Raw genomic sequence first — 18,982 nt, forward strand, 5'->3', positions numbered from 1 at the left:
GAACGAGGCGACTAGGGTTTCACCAGGAACGTGGCCACCTTTTATACCCCCAATGCACGGAATGATGAAAATGCCCTCGGCGGGGCAGGATATTTACGCATGGTGGCACGACCGGGCGCAACTGTTCATTGCAACGGTCTAAGTTTTGATCCAACGGACGAGGTCATCTGAGAGCGAGTTCCAACGGTCGAAATCGCATCATGAAATAGATCCGATGGCCGAGAGTGCTTGAGCTCTGAGAGAGCTCGGTGCTCCCTTCGTCTCATATTTCTGGATTATCATAGCGTATTCACCTTTGCTTCCTTGATGTATGCCCCTGACTATTTCACTGCAGTCCGACGTGTTGGGGTTTTGGTGCGACATATGCCAATGGGTGGCTTATCATGGTGGGGGGATAGTAAGACGTCACCGGTGTCAGGAAGCGGGATGAGGCGTAGCCACGTATGCCGGCGAACTTTACCCAGTTCCGGGGCTCTTCTAGGAGATAACACCCCTAGTCCTGCTCTGCGGGGTCTCCGCATGATCACTATCTCAACAAGTAGCTATAAGTTGCTCCTTGAGCTGTTTGCTAGAGGAAGAAGAAGGGCAAGGCTAGCTCTCTCCTCTCTCTACGTGTGTGTGTGTGTTTTTGCTAAGGATCTCAACCCTTTGCATGGGTGCCCTGGGGGGTTTATATAGGCCTACCCCCCCAGGGGTACAATGGTAAACCGTCCGGGTGTAGGCCCAGGCCGTCAGTGTCTTTTGTGGCCGGCTTCTCCGCTGGCTGCTGGGGCCCACCGACTGGTGGGCCCTGCCAGCTGTCTTGTACTTGGCCAACAGGCCGCGCCCGCCGCTTGCGGGTCTTGCCGGCTGCTCATCACTATAGTCGTGCTTCTAATGACGCTTGGTTTGTCGGGGAAGGCGTGGCTACAGTTCCACCGCCTGGTGGTCGTTTACTGTAGCCATTCCCCATCTCTTCTGGTTAATGACGCACAAACTCCTAGAAAGGGGGAGGGCCGCCTGCTGGGTGCCGGCCTCTCCCCCCACTACAAGAAATATGTCAACTTATGACCTTCTGTCAGTGACCCTCAAAGAATTGGTCATAAATTTATGACCATTTTAGACCAATTGGTCAAAAGCTGTTCAGGGGGCTCCAAACCCTAAACCATTGCGACCATTTTGGTCAGAAATGTCGTAATTTCCTTACACGAAATGGTCACAAAGCAAACAGTGCTAGTCCGCTGCCTTATTTCTAGTTGTTAATGACCAATATAGATGGTCATAGCCTTGTAGATTGTGGTGGGTTGTGATGACTAGGCGCCATCTCATCAGTTTTGCCTATGTGTCATGTCCATGTGGCAGTTTTTGCCCTAGGTTGTGAAGCAACCTATATTTCTATCATTCCCAAAATTCCCAAAAAAATCTCATAAAAATCTTTGGGGCATATCTTCATCAAATATGTAAAAATCCTTCCTTGCCTAGTTCAAAACTAATTCAACGATATTCATTTTCCTATTCTGTTCACAACAACACTTTATGATGGAAGTGCTATTTATATATTCTTGATTGCCCTCAGAATTTTTGGGCACTCTTTCCTATCCAAATCATTACCGCATGACAAAATTCAGCTCCATTTGCCTAGCAAATCTTCTTCGGCAAATTTCCAAAGTTTTCGTCCACCTAGAAGCATTGTGAAGGAAGTACCTTTTTTATATCTCTAAATGACATGAAATTTATACAGTTCCTTCATATGTCCAAATTATCACCCTCCTCCAAATTGCAGCTCAGTCAAATCATCTATGTGAGCCCAGGTTCAATTTATATTTTATGGCCAAATTGGCACATTGCAAAGCAAGTGTTATATAGACCCCTCCTATTACCCTCAAACTTTTCGGGCACTCTTCCATACCCAAATCATTGCCACATGATAATATTCAGCTCAATTTTCCTAGTAAATCTTTCTCGGGAAATTTCCAAAGTTTCTACCTCGAGAGAAGCTTTGTGAAGTAAGTACTAGCTAGGCTTACCCAAATGATCTGAAAATTTACCAGCGCATGACCATACCTAATTAACTTACCTACACCAATTTTGAGCTCATTTCATTCATCCAATCTCTCTCACTAGTTTTCCCAAGTTTCTGTCCATAGAAGAGCATTGTGAAGGAACTACTACTTTGGCATGTCCAAATGGTATAAATTTTCTACAATGCTTTCCTATGCCCAAATAACCATCCTTCACAAAATTTCAGCTCACTCCATTCATTATTTTGAGCCCAACTTCAACATTCATATTTTTGTCCAGCGTGGTACTTTGCAAAGCAAGTACCACCTAGGATCCTCCTTTTTGAGCTCAAAATTTGTGAAGACATTCTCCTTAGTAGATGATCATCCTCGGCCAAAACTCACGCCCATTGGCCATGTGCATTTCCCGTACCGCTAATCAAACACTTGGCTGCTAATTCATATTTGAGCATCGATCGGTCTCCTCGTGAGAATCTTATGTTGTAATTTTCTTCTTAGCACCAACCTGGGGAGTGCCCAACCCACTAGACATGCCTAGGCCGCCCAGAACACATGGCAACATTACGGTCACGCGGTGACCACGCGACGGGCATGCGAGTTTATGCGCTCTAGAGTTGGGGCCCTCAGCCACCGTCCAAACCTTGACGTATCGCCACCAAACCATGTATTTATGATTAAATAGGTCCTTATGTAACTAGAAATGATTTTTGGAAAAAATAAATAGCAAACTATGAGGCAGCTGCAGTTCAAATTTGACCCGCTTCCAACTGAATCGGCGGAAATTTGTCTTTTTCACGAGAGGTGGATCAAAATTTTTTACACCCAACCATTTTGTCAATTGTGCATTAAATATGGCCTAGTATTTTATAAAAATAATTTGGTCCAATTTTGCAACAATTATTTGGTAGTTCCTTCACAAAAAACCTCCTTTCGAGCACTCGAAAAATGGAAAATGGTTTTTTCGTCCAACGAAAATGAAAACTTTCTTAGGCAACATTGTTTGCCATTCCAATATGCACCCTTGTGCACAATATGAGATCATTTGAACAAACTATGCCATGAATGTGGCCATAAGATTGATCATTTTGCTTGAAATCCATTGATCTCCACACGTGATAGCTCGTTTCTGAGAACACTTTTTTAAAATAATTGTCGTATTACAAGTTTATTATTTTTCCTGGAAACTTGGTCACATATGATGACACAATGCGAAGGTTTTCCATTTTTTTTGATTTTTTTGAATTTTTTATGCCCGTTTCAAAATGCGGTCAAAACGGCGGGAATGACCGTTCCTAGCTAGTGGTTGAATCTTGGAATTTTTTTGGTGTTTCTCTGATAAAATGGATACTTATGTACCTAGAAATGATTTTTGGAAAAAATAAAGAGCAAACTAGAAGGCAGCTACAGTTTAAATTTGACCCGCTTCCAACTGAACCGGCGAAAATTTGTCTTTTTCACGAGAGGTGGATCAAAACTTTTTACACCCAACCATTTGGTCAATTGTGCATGAAATATGGCCTAGTATTTTAGAAAAATGATTCGGTCCAATTTTGCAACAAATATATTATAGGTTCTTCACAAAAAAACCTCCTTTTGGGCACTCGAAAAATGGAAAATGGTTTTTTCGTCCAAAGAAAATGAAAACTCCCTTTGTCAATATTGTTTGCCATTCCAAGATGCAAACTTGTGCGAAATATGGAATCATTTGAACAAATATTTGATAGGACTTTCACAAAAATACTCATTTTGAGCACTGAAAAATGGAATGAATTTTTTTATCTTGAATCGATCACGACCAATTTATATTGGTCATAAGGTCATCAAATGGTTTGCTGCGTTCTGATTGGACCATGAGCATATCACGCGGATCACGCATCAACCACCGTCGGATGCTTCCGGATCCAACGGCCCAAACCCACCCGAGCCGAAACCCTAGGTCTGTCCTCATGGACATTTTCCACCCACCCCCCCCCCGCCTCCATTCTTTCTTTCTTTCTCTCCCTCCCCCTCAGATCCTCTCCCCTCTCCCCCGTGCAGCGAACCCTAGCCCCTCTCTCCCCCGCACACCACTCCTCCTCCCTTCCAGATCACAGTCGCCACCTCCTCCTTTCTAGATCGCCACCGCCACTGTCCTTCCCTCTCCGCCTCGCCTCTGTCTCCCACCGTCTCCCCTCTCCCTCCCTCAGATCCGCCGCCGTCCGCCTCCGCGTGGCCTCCACCTCCACCTCCAGCCCCACCGCACACCACTCCTCTCTCTCCCCGCGTGACGAACCCTAACGCTCAGATCCAGATCCCTCCCATTGCCGCCACCCACCTCCCCCATCTTCCTCACCTCGCCGCCGGCCACGACCTCGGCTCTCCCCTTCCCTCCCTCATCAGAAGAGATCCGATCTCCCGTCGACGTCCTCCTCCCTCCTGCTCCGGGTAACCAGTTTCCCTTCCAACCTCCAACCAACATCCCACCACCGCGCTGCCACGCCCCTCCCTCGAACCAAGATCTCGGTGGCGATGAGCCCAGCGTGTGGCGTGCGGTGGCAGGGGGTCGGGATCGACGGGAGGAGTGGGAGGACCCGGGCCATCGGGAGGTGCTTGGCAGCGGCGGTGGAGGAGGCCGGCGCGCAGGAGGACGGCGTGATGCTGCCCAAGGAGGGGAGCGAGGCGGCCGAGAGGTACCCACTGTACCTGTCCAAGGAGGTGCCCGGGGACGCGGCGCTCCCGATCACCGTGTTCGACCGCCTGCTCGTGCTCTTTCTCCCCTCCATGTCGGTTTCTTTCTCCATGGATCAGTAGCGGTTCAGATGAAGAGCATGATTTGATTTGTTTGGGTTTGAATTGATCGTGTGCGTGTGTGTGTGTGTGTTTACAGGGGAGAAGAAGGCCAAGGAGGAGCATGCCAAGAAGCTGCAGGCCAAGAAGTCCAAGATGAAGGTATGCGCTGCCGCTTCCTCGTTCCTCCCCTGCTTTGGCGCTGTTACTCGACTCGGATGTGTTGCTAGACTGCTTGTTAGTGGAATCAGCTTCTTGATTGGTGCTGTGCTGCTACTGTTGTTGTGTTAGATAAGCATATCACGTAGTCTTTTAGTACATGGAGTTCTGATTAGTGGTGTTTTTAGCTTGCTATGCTAGGTTGCAACCTTGTTGGAGTGTGTGCACACACTTAAAGTTGCCTTGTTTGCTGTGAAATTCACTAATTTGGCTGAGTACTGGACTGTTGGACTCTGTTAGAGTTCATACTCTTTGCCTTTGTGCAAGAATTACAGCTGGAGCACTGTTTGTTTGGCTCAGATTCCTGATGTGTTTATATTCAGAAGGACTAATTCACTTGGAAACCGTTACTGCTTAATTCACTTGGAGACATTTGCATACTCTTCTCTTCCCAACTACAAGTGTGACCTCACTGAGATGTCTGAAATGATTAGTGCAGATGCTTTTCTGATAATTGTTTCCACATTATCTCGCTGAACCTGTCAGATTCTTACTAATTGCCTGAGTTTGAGTACCCAAACCAACTGCATCTTTAACCATGTTTTTTTGCTGAATGTTTTAGGCCTTTTGAGGCTGTTCATCACTGTCCTACACAAAAGAGTGCTAAAATGCCATCACTGTCCTGTATAGAGAGTAGTGCCTACTACTGCAATCAAAATGTAGTTGCATGATTATGTCCCAATCAGTTAAAAAAAGGATTGTCCTCTCAAACTAATGGGCTCTCTTTTTAATTCGTTTATATACTTAGCTCAACAACACCAGCTCTTACCTGTTTGCTCGTTTTGGAGCAGCAGGCATCCTTAGTGGACAATGATGACAACCAGGGCATCCACCACCACGACGACGCTCCGCACATGGTCCAACTCGGCTACAACCTCCTCTACCACGTACAGCGGCCACGGTTGTCTGCAGCATCAAGTACAGCCTCCTCTCTGGTGAGCCCACCTCCTACCTCTAGCTCCCTCTTTTGTGCTGCTGTGGAAGTACCTTGCTCTGTTCCATGGCCATCATATTTTTTTCATAAAATGCTCTATTGAACAGGATTCATACATAAGTTGGCTACTTTTCCTCAAGTTATTTGTGCATTTATAAAACTATTTGAACTTTTCTATTTCTTGAATGTATCCATCCATAAATGTTTTATACAGATAGTTTTGGAATGTGTTTTTTGTTAGCTTATGTCGTGCTTCACAAATGGATCAAGTTCCAGTTTTACCATAATTAAACTTGTACCATAATTCTTTTGCCCATTTTTCATGGTCTGATATCAAACTTGTATTATGTCTCATCTTTGATTACTAAAACCCACTCACAAATTTGTCTTCTAGCTCCTGTATCAGCACTCCTAAATCCTAATAATAATCTATTTGAATGCATAATTTGCTTGGTATTGCTTTATAGATGCCTCTTTGTGATACTTAACTATATGAGGATGATTATGTTGAAAATAAGTTTTGATAAACCATTTATCCTATCGTTAGTCTCATTGCATTAATCTAATTTTTATTTCTTATTCTGAGTAGCATCTAGCAATAGATTTGTCATGTTATCTTAAGTCATTTGGGCATGCTTAATGAACCATCTGAGAATGAATCATTTTTTGCGTTCAACATCTAGAACCATTCTGTCCATGTTGGTATTAATGCTACAACTGTGCTTTCTTCTCTTGTGTTGCGTTGTCCTTGTGGTTGTTACTGTTACATGTACATATGCTTCATGATTCAGTCCCTAGGTGCTTTGTATGTTTGTTTTTATTCTGCTTCTAACTCCTTTTGTTTATTGTTAGATGCCTCTCCAGACAAGATTGTGCTATTGTTAGATGCCTTTGTATGTTCAGCCTCTACAAACAAGAGCTCCAACCTGAAAGTGAAGAAAGCAGAAGTATACTTGTAGAGCTAGTTATATGTTGTGATAGTATCTGGGTGAAATGTACTATGTAAAGATTGTGCTATTAGCCAAAATTGGCATGTGTATTGATAATTTTCATTGTTAACTGTTCTCAATGAAATATTATTTCAAATTATGGAAATTGAAACCTGGGATGTACCTGACAAGTGGGACCTAATAGTATTTGGCATCTAAAAATGTTGTGGCCCAAATAATATTCACAGGAAAAGGCTGAAAATTAAGAAAATATAATGTAAAAGGCCTAGGCCCAAAAGAAAAATACAAGAGACCCAAATAAGAAATGGTCCGCAAAAGGCCATGGCCTAGAAAATAAAAAGGCTGAAATGAAAAACGGCCAGAAAATAAAAAGGCTACAATGTTGGGCCAGGCCCATGAAGTCGACCAAAAATTAACAGAAAAAATATAGAAAGGCTGAATTAATGGGCTAGGCCCATGTAGAAAACTGAATTGGACCGGGCTGAATCTTGTGCCACATCAGCTTGCCACGCTGGATGCCTACGTGGACTGGGGAGGTTGCTAGTGACCAAAACAGAACAATAGGCTTATTTTGGTCATAAACGTTTGCGACTATTCTAGAAGAAAGGTCGCTATAGTCAGTTTACGACGCCCAGCTTTTGACCTTATGTTTTTGGTCAGAAAAAGGTCATAAATGGAAATTTGTGACCATTCAGTGACCAATAGTGGTGGTCACAAGTTGACATATTTCTTGTAGTGCCCAAGCCGACTGACCAGGCTTGCCGCCTTCTAGCTTCTCACAGGAAGGTAGGGCCCGCCGCCCGCGGGCCGTACCGACACCCCGTCGTGGGAGCATGGTCCTTCTGACTTGGGTGATGTCACAGGCGGAGGGGCCACAGTATCGCGCCGCGCAGGAGATCTCCGGCAGGTACGGCACACTGTGGCCATGACCCGTCCTAGATTCGAGGGTTGCAGGCTTCGCTGTAGCCACCCCCAGTCTCATCGCATTCATGGGGGTGCAGACTTTGAGGGCGCCTGGGGCCGCCTGCTAGGAGCCGGCTTCTCTGGAGGCCGCCTGGTAGGAGGCGGCCCGCTTCATGGCTGTCTTCCGAGGTCCGCCGCCTTCCGACAGCCGACCGCAAGAAGGCGGCGGTCAAGCTTTGAGGCTTGAGGGGCGGAGTCAGCCCCGATGTCTTGAAATGCCATGTGGGGCAGATGAAGCTACCCATGGCCAATAACTCCGACACGACGCAACAACTACTTGCCCAAAATTTAAGAGCCAGCCTTACAATAAGAAGATTGCTGTCATTTGACCCATCCTCGCTTCTGAAGATTGCTGCAGAAGAAGTAAAGAACTCCTTTGATTCGGCAAAGAGATTGCCCCATCGACATTAACTTTTGCTCTTCCTGCAGGTGGTGGAATCCACCTTGCCGCTACTACTGTTCTGAATGGAGCAGCAGTTGGCCTCTCCAAAACTGCTAGTTCCTGAAGGAACCTATCAATGAATCTAGCAATCGCAAAAGGGCTCTGAAATTTATTTTTGTACAATGCATATCTTTTTGCTTTCCAAAGTGCCCACATAGTTACCAACATCCTCACATAACTCTTCTCATCTAGAGCATCCTCCTGTGCAAACAGCCAGTTCTTGGCACGAGGTTCACCACATGATCTAACTTGATGATAGAGTTCTTCACTGACTGCCATTCTAAGTCAAGCAGAGAATGCCGCCACGCGTCTTCTTTTACCTCACTTATCGCACAAGTGCTCTCCGTCACCATATTCCTGTGATGTGCCACATCCGCCGTGGGCAGACTTTGACGAGCTAGCCGCCTGGCAAATACTTTAATCTTCGACGGTATAGTATGCTTCCACATCTTGGTCCATGATTTTTCTTCCAGTTGGAGTTCCCCGATCTCCCCTCTTTTTTTTTTGACAAAGTGTCGATTCTATTACTTAAAATGAAGCATCAAGCGAATACAATCAAAATAAACACACATTCAGGCTCTGCATAGTTAGGATGCACACAGCCAACACCAACCCACACACACTAAAATACCTGTCGGCAAATAGCAAAGTCATAAAAAACCAAAGCTGTGCCTAAGCAAGCACAAATAAAAAACCCGAAGCGATCAAATCCACGATCGACAACCTACAACAATAACTATACCCGCATCAATCATCTCATGACACCACAAAGACAACGAGGTTCCTCAACAGCAACGCCTTCAAAAAGGGAGTGACGTTCAAGCGCCACCGTTATTGGATCCAACCACCAAAAGCCAGAGTCTAGGTTTTCACCCTGAAGAACCAGTCCGAAGTCCGAACATATCCGATCAATGCCTTCAATAAGGTTACGACGCAAAAACATTACCATTGCCAGGTATAATCAACTTGGGTCACACCTAGGTTTTCACCCCGCAGCTCGAGACTGGGTACTCGAGGAACACCACTATTGAAGTCAATCATGGGTCGTCGCCGCCCGTTTTCCGCAATCCTAGCAGCCGCATGCTTTGGACTAGAAACTGACTGACGCTGCTGCACAACCATACCCTCTGCGTCAAGTCATCGTCCATAGATTGCATCTCCTTGTCGAAGGCAACCACCCGATTCGAAAAGAGTAATCTTCACAAAGATCTTTCGGTGGCCAACGCAATCCACGGCAAGGGTGCCGCCGCAAGACGGGGTGGTCATCACGAACCAACACCAACGACGACTGAGAACCTCACCACTAGCTGCCACCTCGCCGACCATGAGCACCAGCGAGCATCTTCCGTTGAAGCCCGTGCAATTCTGTTGGGCCTCATTTTCTCATGGCCCTCTTTGCTCCGCCTATGGGCTGTCCCTGCAAGAAGGGGTGATGGGAGGGGGTGGGGGGTGCTGAGCTGACTTGCAGGTAGAGTGCAAAGGCAGGGATAGGCAATGTTTCGCCTCCTAGTCCTAGTCCTAGTTGGTGGGACCGGAGGATTGGAGCGCAGAAGAAAAGGTGGGTTCATGGCCTCCTTCCTGGGTGTGGGATTGGGAAGGCCGCTTGCTTCGTCTCTCCCTGGCTGCATTGCATTGCGTTGGTGGATGAAAACAAAAGGGAACAAGAGACATGACTTGTCGAAAAGACTTGACAAACTTGTCCAGCTCTAACGATGAGAGGAAGGAGGAAAGTGCAAATATGCAAGGCATATAGTGGAGTGGCCATATCAATGAGTGTCACACTGCTCACACGAAAATATGCATGATAATCACTCACACATGTTCGCGCCACTATTTTCGTGACCATACAGACTTACCACTTCACAACCCACGCATGTGTTTATTCATTATTATGAACATTCAAATTCTCATATTTTTTTATGTTATTTGAGTGAGAGACGACAAGATCTTAAGGGTCTCTTTAATTGAAAGCATTTCTAAAGGGAATTTAGAGGGTTTCAATCCTTAGAATTTTTTTTACTATGTGTGTTGTTTGGTTTATAGGGTTGCAATCCTTAGGATTTTTTATTTAATTATAGACTTTTTTCATATGTTTCCAAAGGGGAACCAGGTTCCTTGTACTTGTCATAATAGAGCAACGGTTTTCAGCAAATAACTACTCCCTCCTATCCAAAATAAGTGTCATCATTTTAGTTCAAATTTAAACTAAAATCATGACCATTTTTTTTTGGATTGGAGGGGGTAACTATTTTTCTCCCTCAAAAGTAGCCTAGAAAACAAACTGAAAGGAAATGAATAGATCACAACCAACAGGCCACAATCCCCTGGCCAAAGTGCCAAAGAAACCGGATCAACCAGAAAACACCAAGCTAGAACTATTAACAGAACATCTCTATGCTCAACACCAAAAGGAATGAACTAGAGCCTTTTGTATTTATTTTTTTGAGAATCACTAGAGCCTTTTGTCCAAGGCTAAAACTAGAGCCAGACAGCAAAAATTGGTCCGGCCTACTACGGCCCACAATCACTTAACCATCAGCATTCCGTTGCTAAAGAAAGAAAGGCCCAAGGCCCAGTTCGCGAAAAGGACAACGGTACAGTTTGCTTCCTCGTGGAGACGCAGAGAACGGGCTCTGATGCTCACCCATGTCCGAAAAGGGGCCCGTTTGGTTTGGGGGCTGGGGCGGCCACCCCTCTCGCCCCCGACCCTCAGGACCAGCCCTGCACATGCCCTCCGACCACGATAGATACACCACCAGGACGACAATCCAACATGAGAGACATTATTCTGTCTTACTAAGGGACATCATTGTTGTATCCAGAAAAATTTGGGTAAATGTAGGAATATATTCCTAATGTGGTGACCATCTAATAATAAGAGACCTGAATTTGATTGTCACATACTTTTCTGTGCATGCAGCTATCTTTGTGTTGGGTTGGTCAAACGATAATGCGTCTACTATGTGGTCATCTCTCCTTATTTTTCCTACATATCTTTAATCAGCCATAACAAGTAAAAAATTACTCATAACTTAAAACATATTTTACATAGAGTACAAGGTCAAGTACACATAAAATTATTAATTATTTTATTAAATTCCTATTTCAAATTCGTGCAACGACATATTTAAAAGGAAGTCTCGACCTATTCTAGAAAATTTGTGAAACACCTTTCTTTTAGAGATGTTTTTACATGTACTCAAAATATCCACCCATATGGATGTGTTTGGGTGGAAATCTTGACGATTATAGGATTGAAAGGAGGTGTGGGCAAGGAGAGGTACCTTCGGACTCGGCTAAATCACTCAGCTGTATTCGCAAAAAGGATACCCGACCCCCGCGTCGCCTCGCTCTGGCGACCCGGGGGTAGAAAACCTAGCGCCGCCGCTGTTCCTACTCCTCCCCCATCCAGCCTCGCCGCCGCCAGAGGGCGCCCGCCGGCGAAGCCCGGTCCGGCCCCAAGGAAGGCGCCGGCGGGGCGTTCCCCCCTGCTGGTGTGGCGCATCAAGTTGGGCTGCTGCTTGGCGCGTTGAGGAGCTCGAGCTTGGCAGTCTGTGCCTCCCGGATCCGCCCGATGCGCGCCCATGGGGCGAGATGGAGCGGCTGGCCGCGCGCCCGTCCAGCAGCTGGAGACGTGAAGGTGTTGGGCGTGGTCAGTGCGGCGTGGAGGGCCGACGCGAACGCATGCGTCACTGTCCGAGGGTGATGCTGGGGGGCGCGGGCTCGCCCTGGTGGGCGGCCTCTGGCCTGGCGCGGCCTGATCTGGTGGCTTGATGGCCGGATCTGGCGTTTGGTGGCCGGAGGCCCAGAGGTGGTTCGGCCGGCGATTGTCCGCACCCGGGTTGCATGGTGGCTCCCTGATGGGTTGGTGGTCTGTGGTGGCTTGGTCCGGGCAGGGTCTTTAGGATGCTCTGGGCTTGCGCGCCGGCGGTGCTTCGGCTAGTTACTGGGAGGTGCAGCAAGTGGCAACTGCTGCTCCGGTTTTGGTGGTGGTGTGTTGGAGACGTCCTCTCCGGCATAGGTGCTCGGCTCCCCGACGAAAGTCATGCTTGACCTTGGTCTGGGCTGGGGGCGAATGACGCCTTTGGGTGTGATTTTTCCTTGTTGGAGGCGCCATCGAGGGGATCCGACACCTCTCCCTGCTTCAAGTTCTTATCTCCCGATGAAAACCGTGTGCAATGGTGGCGTCATTGGTGTCATTACTTTGTTGGAAGCATTGCCTTGGAGCAAGTCTGATACAGGGAGCACTTGGTTAGTGGTGGTGTGGTGGATCTGAAGCGGGCAGTGTTTGGTGAGCTTGGAGCCGTTGGTGGTGCATCCGTCTGGGGCCGGTCGACGGGAGTGCAGAAGGTGCACCCCTCGGCGGCATGTCCGTCGGGGGCGATGGTGGTGGGCACTTGGACCACACATGACTTGCGTGCAGCGCCAGGCGAGTCACATTGGGCGCCCTCTTGTGATCGGAGAGGCACATGTTCGCTCCTCTTTCGTCGGACATGTCGTCTCTCTCCGGTGACGGTGATGTCATCTAACATGCTCGTGGCGGCCTTGTCCAAGACGAGTGAGCGGTGCTCTCTGGCGAGATTGAAGCGAAGTCGAAGTCATCGGGCCGTGTGCCCGATGGGATGTACGATGACGCTGCTTTTGTCTCTCAGTTCGTGTTGTGTCGGTCATTAGGCGTTCCTGTATGTCCTGTTATGCTCTTTGTAAAGGTTTTATCTCGGTTTTCTTTAATTAACCGAGCATCGGTTTCTTTACCACTTCCTCTTAATGAATCATAGCAGCTCTCCTGCTATCCTTCAAACAAGACAAAGAACAAGGAAAGAGGTGTGGGCGATACCATCCTTCGGGGCCATTAGGGCGAGTTTCTTACGGGAGCTTGTCTTTTTTCCTCCATTGATGACACTGAGCTCGCAGAACTCTAGGCGTGTTGACGCGTTATCCAACTAGAGATGGAAATTGGCACACAAAAGCTCATTCTGGAGACGGATAACCAAGTTGTGGCCGCCAAGCTGAACAATGATGCAAATGATCTCTCTATGTATGGGCCAATGATAGAGGAAGTTAAAAGGGTTATCCGCCTCACGAGAAACTTACAAGGTTAGTTTTGTCCGACACGCAGCTAATGGCGTTGGCCATGTCCTAGCGAAGGAAGGTTGCGGTAGTGAGCTTTGCAAGACTTGGCTTAGGGTTCCTCCAGGATGTGTGTATTTTGGATACTGAACTCGGGTTTAGCTGAGAGAATTGAATAAAGCAGCAATTGTTCAAAACAAAACAAAAATTACTTGTGAGAATTACTATAAAGGAGTGCATGAGGAGGTTAAGGCCCCGCTAGGTTGGCCATTTTGGCTCCCATTAACGACGTAAATTATACAGTACGTCATACAGAATTCCGGCTGTCGTGAAAATCATGTCATATTGGGCTTGGTAAAGAAAGAGGGATCGACACAGCACTTGTAAAATCCAATGCGCCCATTCAGCCCCCATTCTTGTACTGAGGGGAGTCAATGCATAGCTCGACGATGTGATGGCCACCGCTTATTGGTAGAGGTGAAAATATTGCCATGCTCTCCACTTCCCTCCATACTTGCCTCCCCATCCCCGCCATGAGAGCTCACCCCCACCATCGAATCTAAGGTCTTGTGATGCCTCACCACTTCCGATGAACATCCTGTCACGCACTGGAGTACCTACATTTGTGTATGGTGAACTCAAGCGGATGGTGTATTTGGGATGCAGCAACCACCATAGACAAACACATATTATCTCCTTAGTTGTGTTTTTAGGAGATACCTGGTTATTAGGCTTAAAGATTGGATCATACTGTATTTTTTAGGAGAGAAGCTGCTTGCTATACCCAGGAGATACCTGCATATGACATTTGGGCCCATATCTCGCTAGCGTGGCATGCCAAAACCTAGATGCGTTCGCTTAAAGATAAACTCCCTTGTGGGCTAGCCTAGTAGGCAATCTTCTTCTTTTTTATTTAACCAACGCTCTGATATGCCCATACACGGACCACGCCGTACGCCCTTTTTTCAGTTTGATTTATGTTTTTTTGTTTTTCTAATTTTTATATATTTATTTTCTTATTCCATTTATATTTTCATGTTCATTTACTCATATTTTTTGGCTGAAAACTGTAGGAATTTCTTCCCATGGTAATTGTTTTTATATTTTATTTAATCATGTTTTTTATTTTACTGTTGTTTTTATTTTCTTTTTCCCTTTCTTTTTTCACTTTGGTTTTATTTCGTTTTGGTCTGTTCTCTGGAAAATACATGTTTTCTGAGATGCATGAACACTGTTTTTTTAACATGTGCAGATTTTTTTGAGGGATACCCAAATTTATTAAAATTGAACATTATTCAACAAGATACAAAGAGGGTCATGAGGGGATAGAAGCCACACATGCTGACCCTTAGGAAACGATAAAGCAAATTTTACAATATTATGTGCATCCTGATTCGAAGCTCGACGTTCGCACATAAAATCACAGCTGGCAAAACATGCTCTTCTCATGTTTATCTCTTACACAATAGTGATATGGGGGCCTCCCAACCCCTTCTTGATGTCGTCCACAATTGGTTTGCAGTCGCATGCAATTACCAAATGATCCAAAGATAGATCAGGCGCAAGCGCCAAGGCCTCGCAACATGCTATGGCCTCTAGAGTTATCGGATTATTAACATGTGGAGATTGTTCTAAAAAATAGTTACAAATTGTTTTTTTAGTCGAAGAATGGGTTTTTAGGCCAATAGTTAGATTCTTGAAGCGGCGACGCGTTCATGGGCCCGGCCCGGCCCATAAGAGCGAGCGCATCTACAGAAGAAGCAGCTCACCACGGACACCACCACACTCTTCCATTCCCCACCCCTCTCCCCCAAACCAAATCCCTCGCCGTCGGCCGCCTCCCCCTCCACCGGCGGCCATGGGCGACCCTCAGTTTACCATCGGCACCTCCATGAGCGATATACTGGCCACCATGGAGCGCGACGGCCGCGACCCTGCGACGATCGCCCTCGGCATAAACACGATGCTCTGCTTCGTGTACGACTACCTGCCGGAGCCGCCCGTCTCCCTCACCGCCTCCCTCTCACTCGCCGGCGCGTCCTGGGTCCCCGACGGCGTCGACCGCATCAGCCGCCTCCCCGATGTGCTCCTCCGCGACATCATCTCCCGCCTGTCCGCCAAGGACGCCGCGCGCACCGCCGCCCTCTCCTCTCGCTGGCGCCCGCTCTGGCGCTCGGCGCCCCTGGCTCTTTTCGACATCAATCTCTTTCCGGACGGCGACGCGCCTCCCTCTCCCTGCGCCGTCACCGCCGCGGTGTCCGGCGCCCTCGCGGCGCACCCGGGCCCTTTCCGCTGCGTCCACCTCATCTGCAGCGTCATGGACAAGCACCGAGGCGAAATGGCGCGCTGGCTCGACATCCTCGTCGCCAAGGGCGTCCAAGAACTCGTCTTTGTCAACCGCCCTTGGCCGATTGACCTGCGCCTCCCCGCCACGCTCTTCAGCTGCGCCTCCCTCACCCGCCTCTACCTCGGCGTATGGAGGCTCCCGGACACCGCCGCCGTGCCGCGCGGTGTCAGCTTCCCCAACGTCCGGGAGCTCGGCCTCTGCTGGAATGTCATGGAGGACCGTGACCTCGCCTTCATGCTTGAAAGAAGCCCCGTCCTGTAGTTCCTCGGCATAATGGGGAGCCAGACCGGAGTGCGCGTCCGCCTCGTCAGCCACAGCCTGCGCTGCGTCCAGCTGGGCTTTTCTTTCATGGAGGACATCGACGTGGTGGATGCCCCTCGCCTGGAGAGGCTCTTCCAATAGGAAACTGTTCCCGCTATCAATAGCCGGGCCATGGCGAACCGCTCTTTCAGAATCAAGATTGGGCATGCACCTAACCTGCGTGTGCTGGGATACCTTCAGCCTGGAGAGCAAGAGCTGGTCGTCGTGGTACAGAGCTGTATCAATTTGCAAGTGGTACAGAGCTGTGTCAGTTAATAATGCTAATCTATGATCTGAATTAGTTTATCTGTCCTTGGTGCATTGCAGTCTGGGAGCAAGGAGGACATTGTTCCAAGTGTCCAGATTTTGGCCATGGAGGTGCAGTTCGGTGCCCGCAATGCTGTGAAGAAAGTGCCCGGCTTTCTCCGCTGTTTCCCCAACCTGGAGACTCTCCATGTCCAGGTAAAATTGTAATTTTGCAGTATTGGTGGCAATTTTGCAGTATTGGTGGCTGTGTTATCTAGCATGGTCTGAACTGACTAGCATGGACAGAGCTGTGAATCAGATTAATTATAAGATTGCTGGCCTGCTGCTGCTATTGCTACTGCTGCATGATATGCCGTATTCAGCTGATCCCTGAACCATGTATGCCGTATTCAGCTGATCGATTTCATCTGCAGTCCACCCGCATACTTGAGGAGTCCACCGGCAAGGTCAATCTCAAGTTCTGGCAGGAGGGCGGCCCCATCGAATGCGTCCTGCGGAGCATGAAGAAGTTGTTCTTCTACGAGTTCCAAGGGTCGAGAAGCGAGCTTACTTTCCTCAAGTTTATCGCGGAGAGAGGGCGGGTGCTGGAGCAGATGGTGGTTGTGGTGGCCAGTGAGTGTTTCTCCTCGGGAGACAATGTCAATGCCAAACTGAAGCCTCTGGCCAATGCAAAATGGAGCAGCAAAGCTTGCAAGCTAGAGCTCTTCAGAAGCCCATTCGAGGAGGTGTCAGGTCCTCCTTACTGCCACAAGATAGCTTCTGATTTTGGGTTTGCTGACCCTTTTGACCTCCAGTACTACTCCGAAGCAGAAGTGATCTCTGTAAGTTAATTAGCAGCTCTTGTACAAGACTCTTCTGGTACCTAGCTGGGCCTTATGTTGTCGTCAGACCTGGGAGACTATTTGGCAAGCTGTGAAATGCTTGTTTGTGCCGAGTCAAGTTTTAGGTTGGTCGATGCTGGACGCATAACAGATGGAATTAGATGTCTATCTAGTCAATTGTAATGGTCTTTCTGCTTTGTTGAACGGCAATTCCAGTATGTCATGTAGTTTTTATTGTGAGCATGAATTAATCTGCTATGCGCTGGGTTGGTTTCAGCTCAAAAGAGTACTAATTGATTACCACAATTATTGTCTTTAGTTTTGATTTTCACAAACTTTTGCTACATGTTTCTTTTATAAACTGTACCGATTACTGCAATTGCACGGAGATGTTGGAAACCTTCACAAAAAGGATCAATGTCTTCACTGAAGGAGTGGTGCTAGAGAAACCCAGGTGAGCTACTAGCATGGAACCATCCCGTTGAGTACACAAATAGACATAGGTGATCATGGCATTGAGTTTGAAAAATAGATGTATCATTTTGCTCTTATGTCCTGAGCACTGTGTGAAGTGGACACATGGATAATCAGTTCTGTCCAACCTGTAATGGGATTATCATAGCCTTGTGCTTACTCTTATTGCTATTAGATAGCCAGGTTATAATGTGGGCACTGTGCTTGCTCGATTACGGGTAGGGAGAGCTCCTGAGGATCTCATGGGACTAGTTCTGCTGATGGATGCGACTGACCAGGAACAGCGCCGGATTCTATGCCTCTCAGCTGGGTGTTAGGGTCTTGAGAGATAGTAGTGTATGTGGTTGTTTCTTCTAGTGTCTGCATCTGTGTTGAGAGATACTACATGTAGGTTTACGTTGTAGCTTTGGTTGCTAGTGTTAAGGTCAGTGGCTGTTTCTTCTGCTGTCTGCATCTGTGTTTGAACTTGAAATAAAATACCCTGCAAAACTTCGTTTGCAGCTCAGTTGCTGCAAAAAGGCCTGGCTGGCTGTTGCAGGCCCGGCTCGGGAGCCTAAAACTTTGTTACTATGTGGTTTCATTCTAACATAAATGGAGTCAGGGGAAACCCCTTTTGTTAAAAAAGTATAGTAGTTATAATGCTTTTATCGTATAAGCTTTCACTGATTTCGTAACAAATATGTCGATGAACTCTCATTGTTTTTAGAAAAAAAAACACGTTCACATCAATTCCAATGAATGAATACACACAAAACATCTAAGGATTTCAAACATGTTTACGCAAATTTCAGTCATTATTACACGTCTCACAAGTGAGTTTGACCATGTTTTTCTGGGTTTCAGAAACATCTAGTCTTGTTTTCAAAGAAGTCCAGAAACATTTCGACAAAATTCGCGCTGATTTTCGCAACTGCTTTAGGCAATTCATACCTAATGCCGCGCTGGCGTTGGAGATGGAGTCGCGGTGGGCTGTGGGTGCACAGGAGCGATGCCGCCAGCTACCACTGTCCCCTGGGAATGGGATCTTACAAAGTTTGAGATGTTGTTTTTTTGTTCCTCCTTGGCTTGCCGTTGTGATCTGTGCTGTGTGTTGGGCCTTAAACTAAAGCCCTTATAACAGAACTGTGGGTGCTCCGAATTCGAAGCTGCTGCAAGGGAGCAACTAGTTAACGAGCGCTCCTTCGGGAGCCTCGCAACGATCAACGCCACTTGGCGCGCTCTCAGCCATTCGCCACGTGTCGCGCTCTGGACGCTTCCTTCGGATTTTGTTTTTTTTATTTTTTCGCACGCGTTTTCGGCCTTTTAAACGGTTTTTTTCGGTTTTGGTTTCTCCCGGTCTTTCATAGCTTTTTGATCAAAAAAATAATTCGAAAAAAAAATTTGCACGAAAAAACACGTTTTCTTTTTTTTCCTTCCGCGAAAGTCACGG

At 47.2% G+C, this 18,982-nt stretch overlaps 1 protein-coding gene across 1 annotated transcript; it reads left to right on the top strand.

The window, feature by feature from the left end:
- The first annotated feature begins 15,146 nt into the window (after positions 1-15,146).
- LOC119273187 (F-box/FBD/LRR-repeat protein At1g13570-like) lies at positions 15,147-17,314 on the top strand. The gene is made up of 3 exons (XM_037554442.1): positions 15,147-16,219; positions 16,319-16,453; positions 16,672-17,314. Exon 1 carries the CDS (start codon positions 15,203-15,205, stop codon positions 15,950-15,952), a length of 750 nt encoding a protein of 249 aa, XP_037410339.1. The 5' UTR covers positions 15,147-15,202; the 3' UTR covers positions 15,953-16,219; positions 16,319-16,453; positions 16,672-17,314.
- Positions 17,315-18,982: the final 1,668 nt, after the last annotated feature.

Source organism: Triticum dicoccoides, chromosome 3A, assembly GCF_002162155.2.
Source record: "Triticum dicoccoides isolate Atlit2015 ecotype Zavitan chromosome 3A, WEW_v2.0, whole genome shotgun sequence".
In the NCBI taxonomy this organism is placed as follows: Eukaryota; Viridiplantae; Streptophyta; class Magnoliopsida; order Poales; family Poaceae; genus Triticum; species Triticum dicoccoides.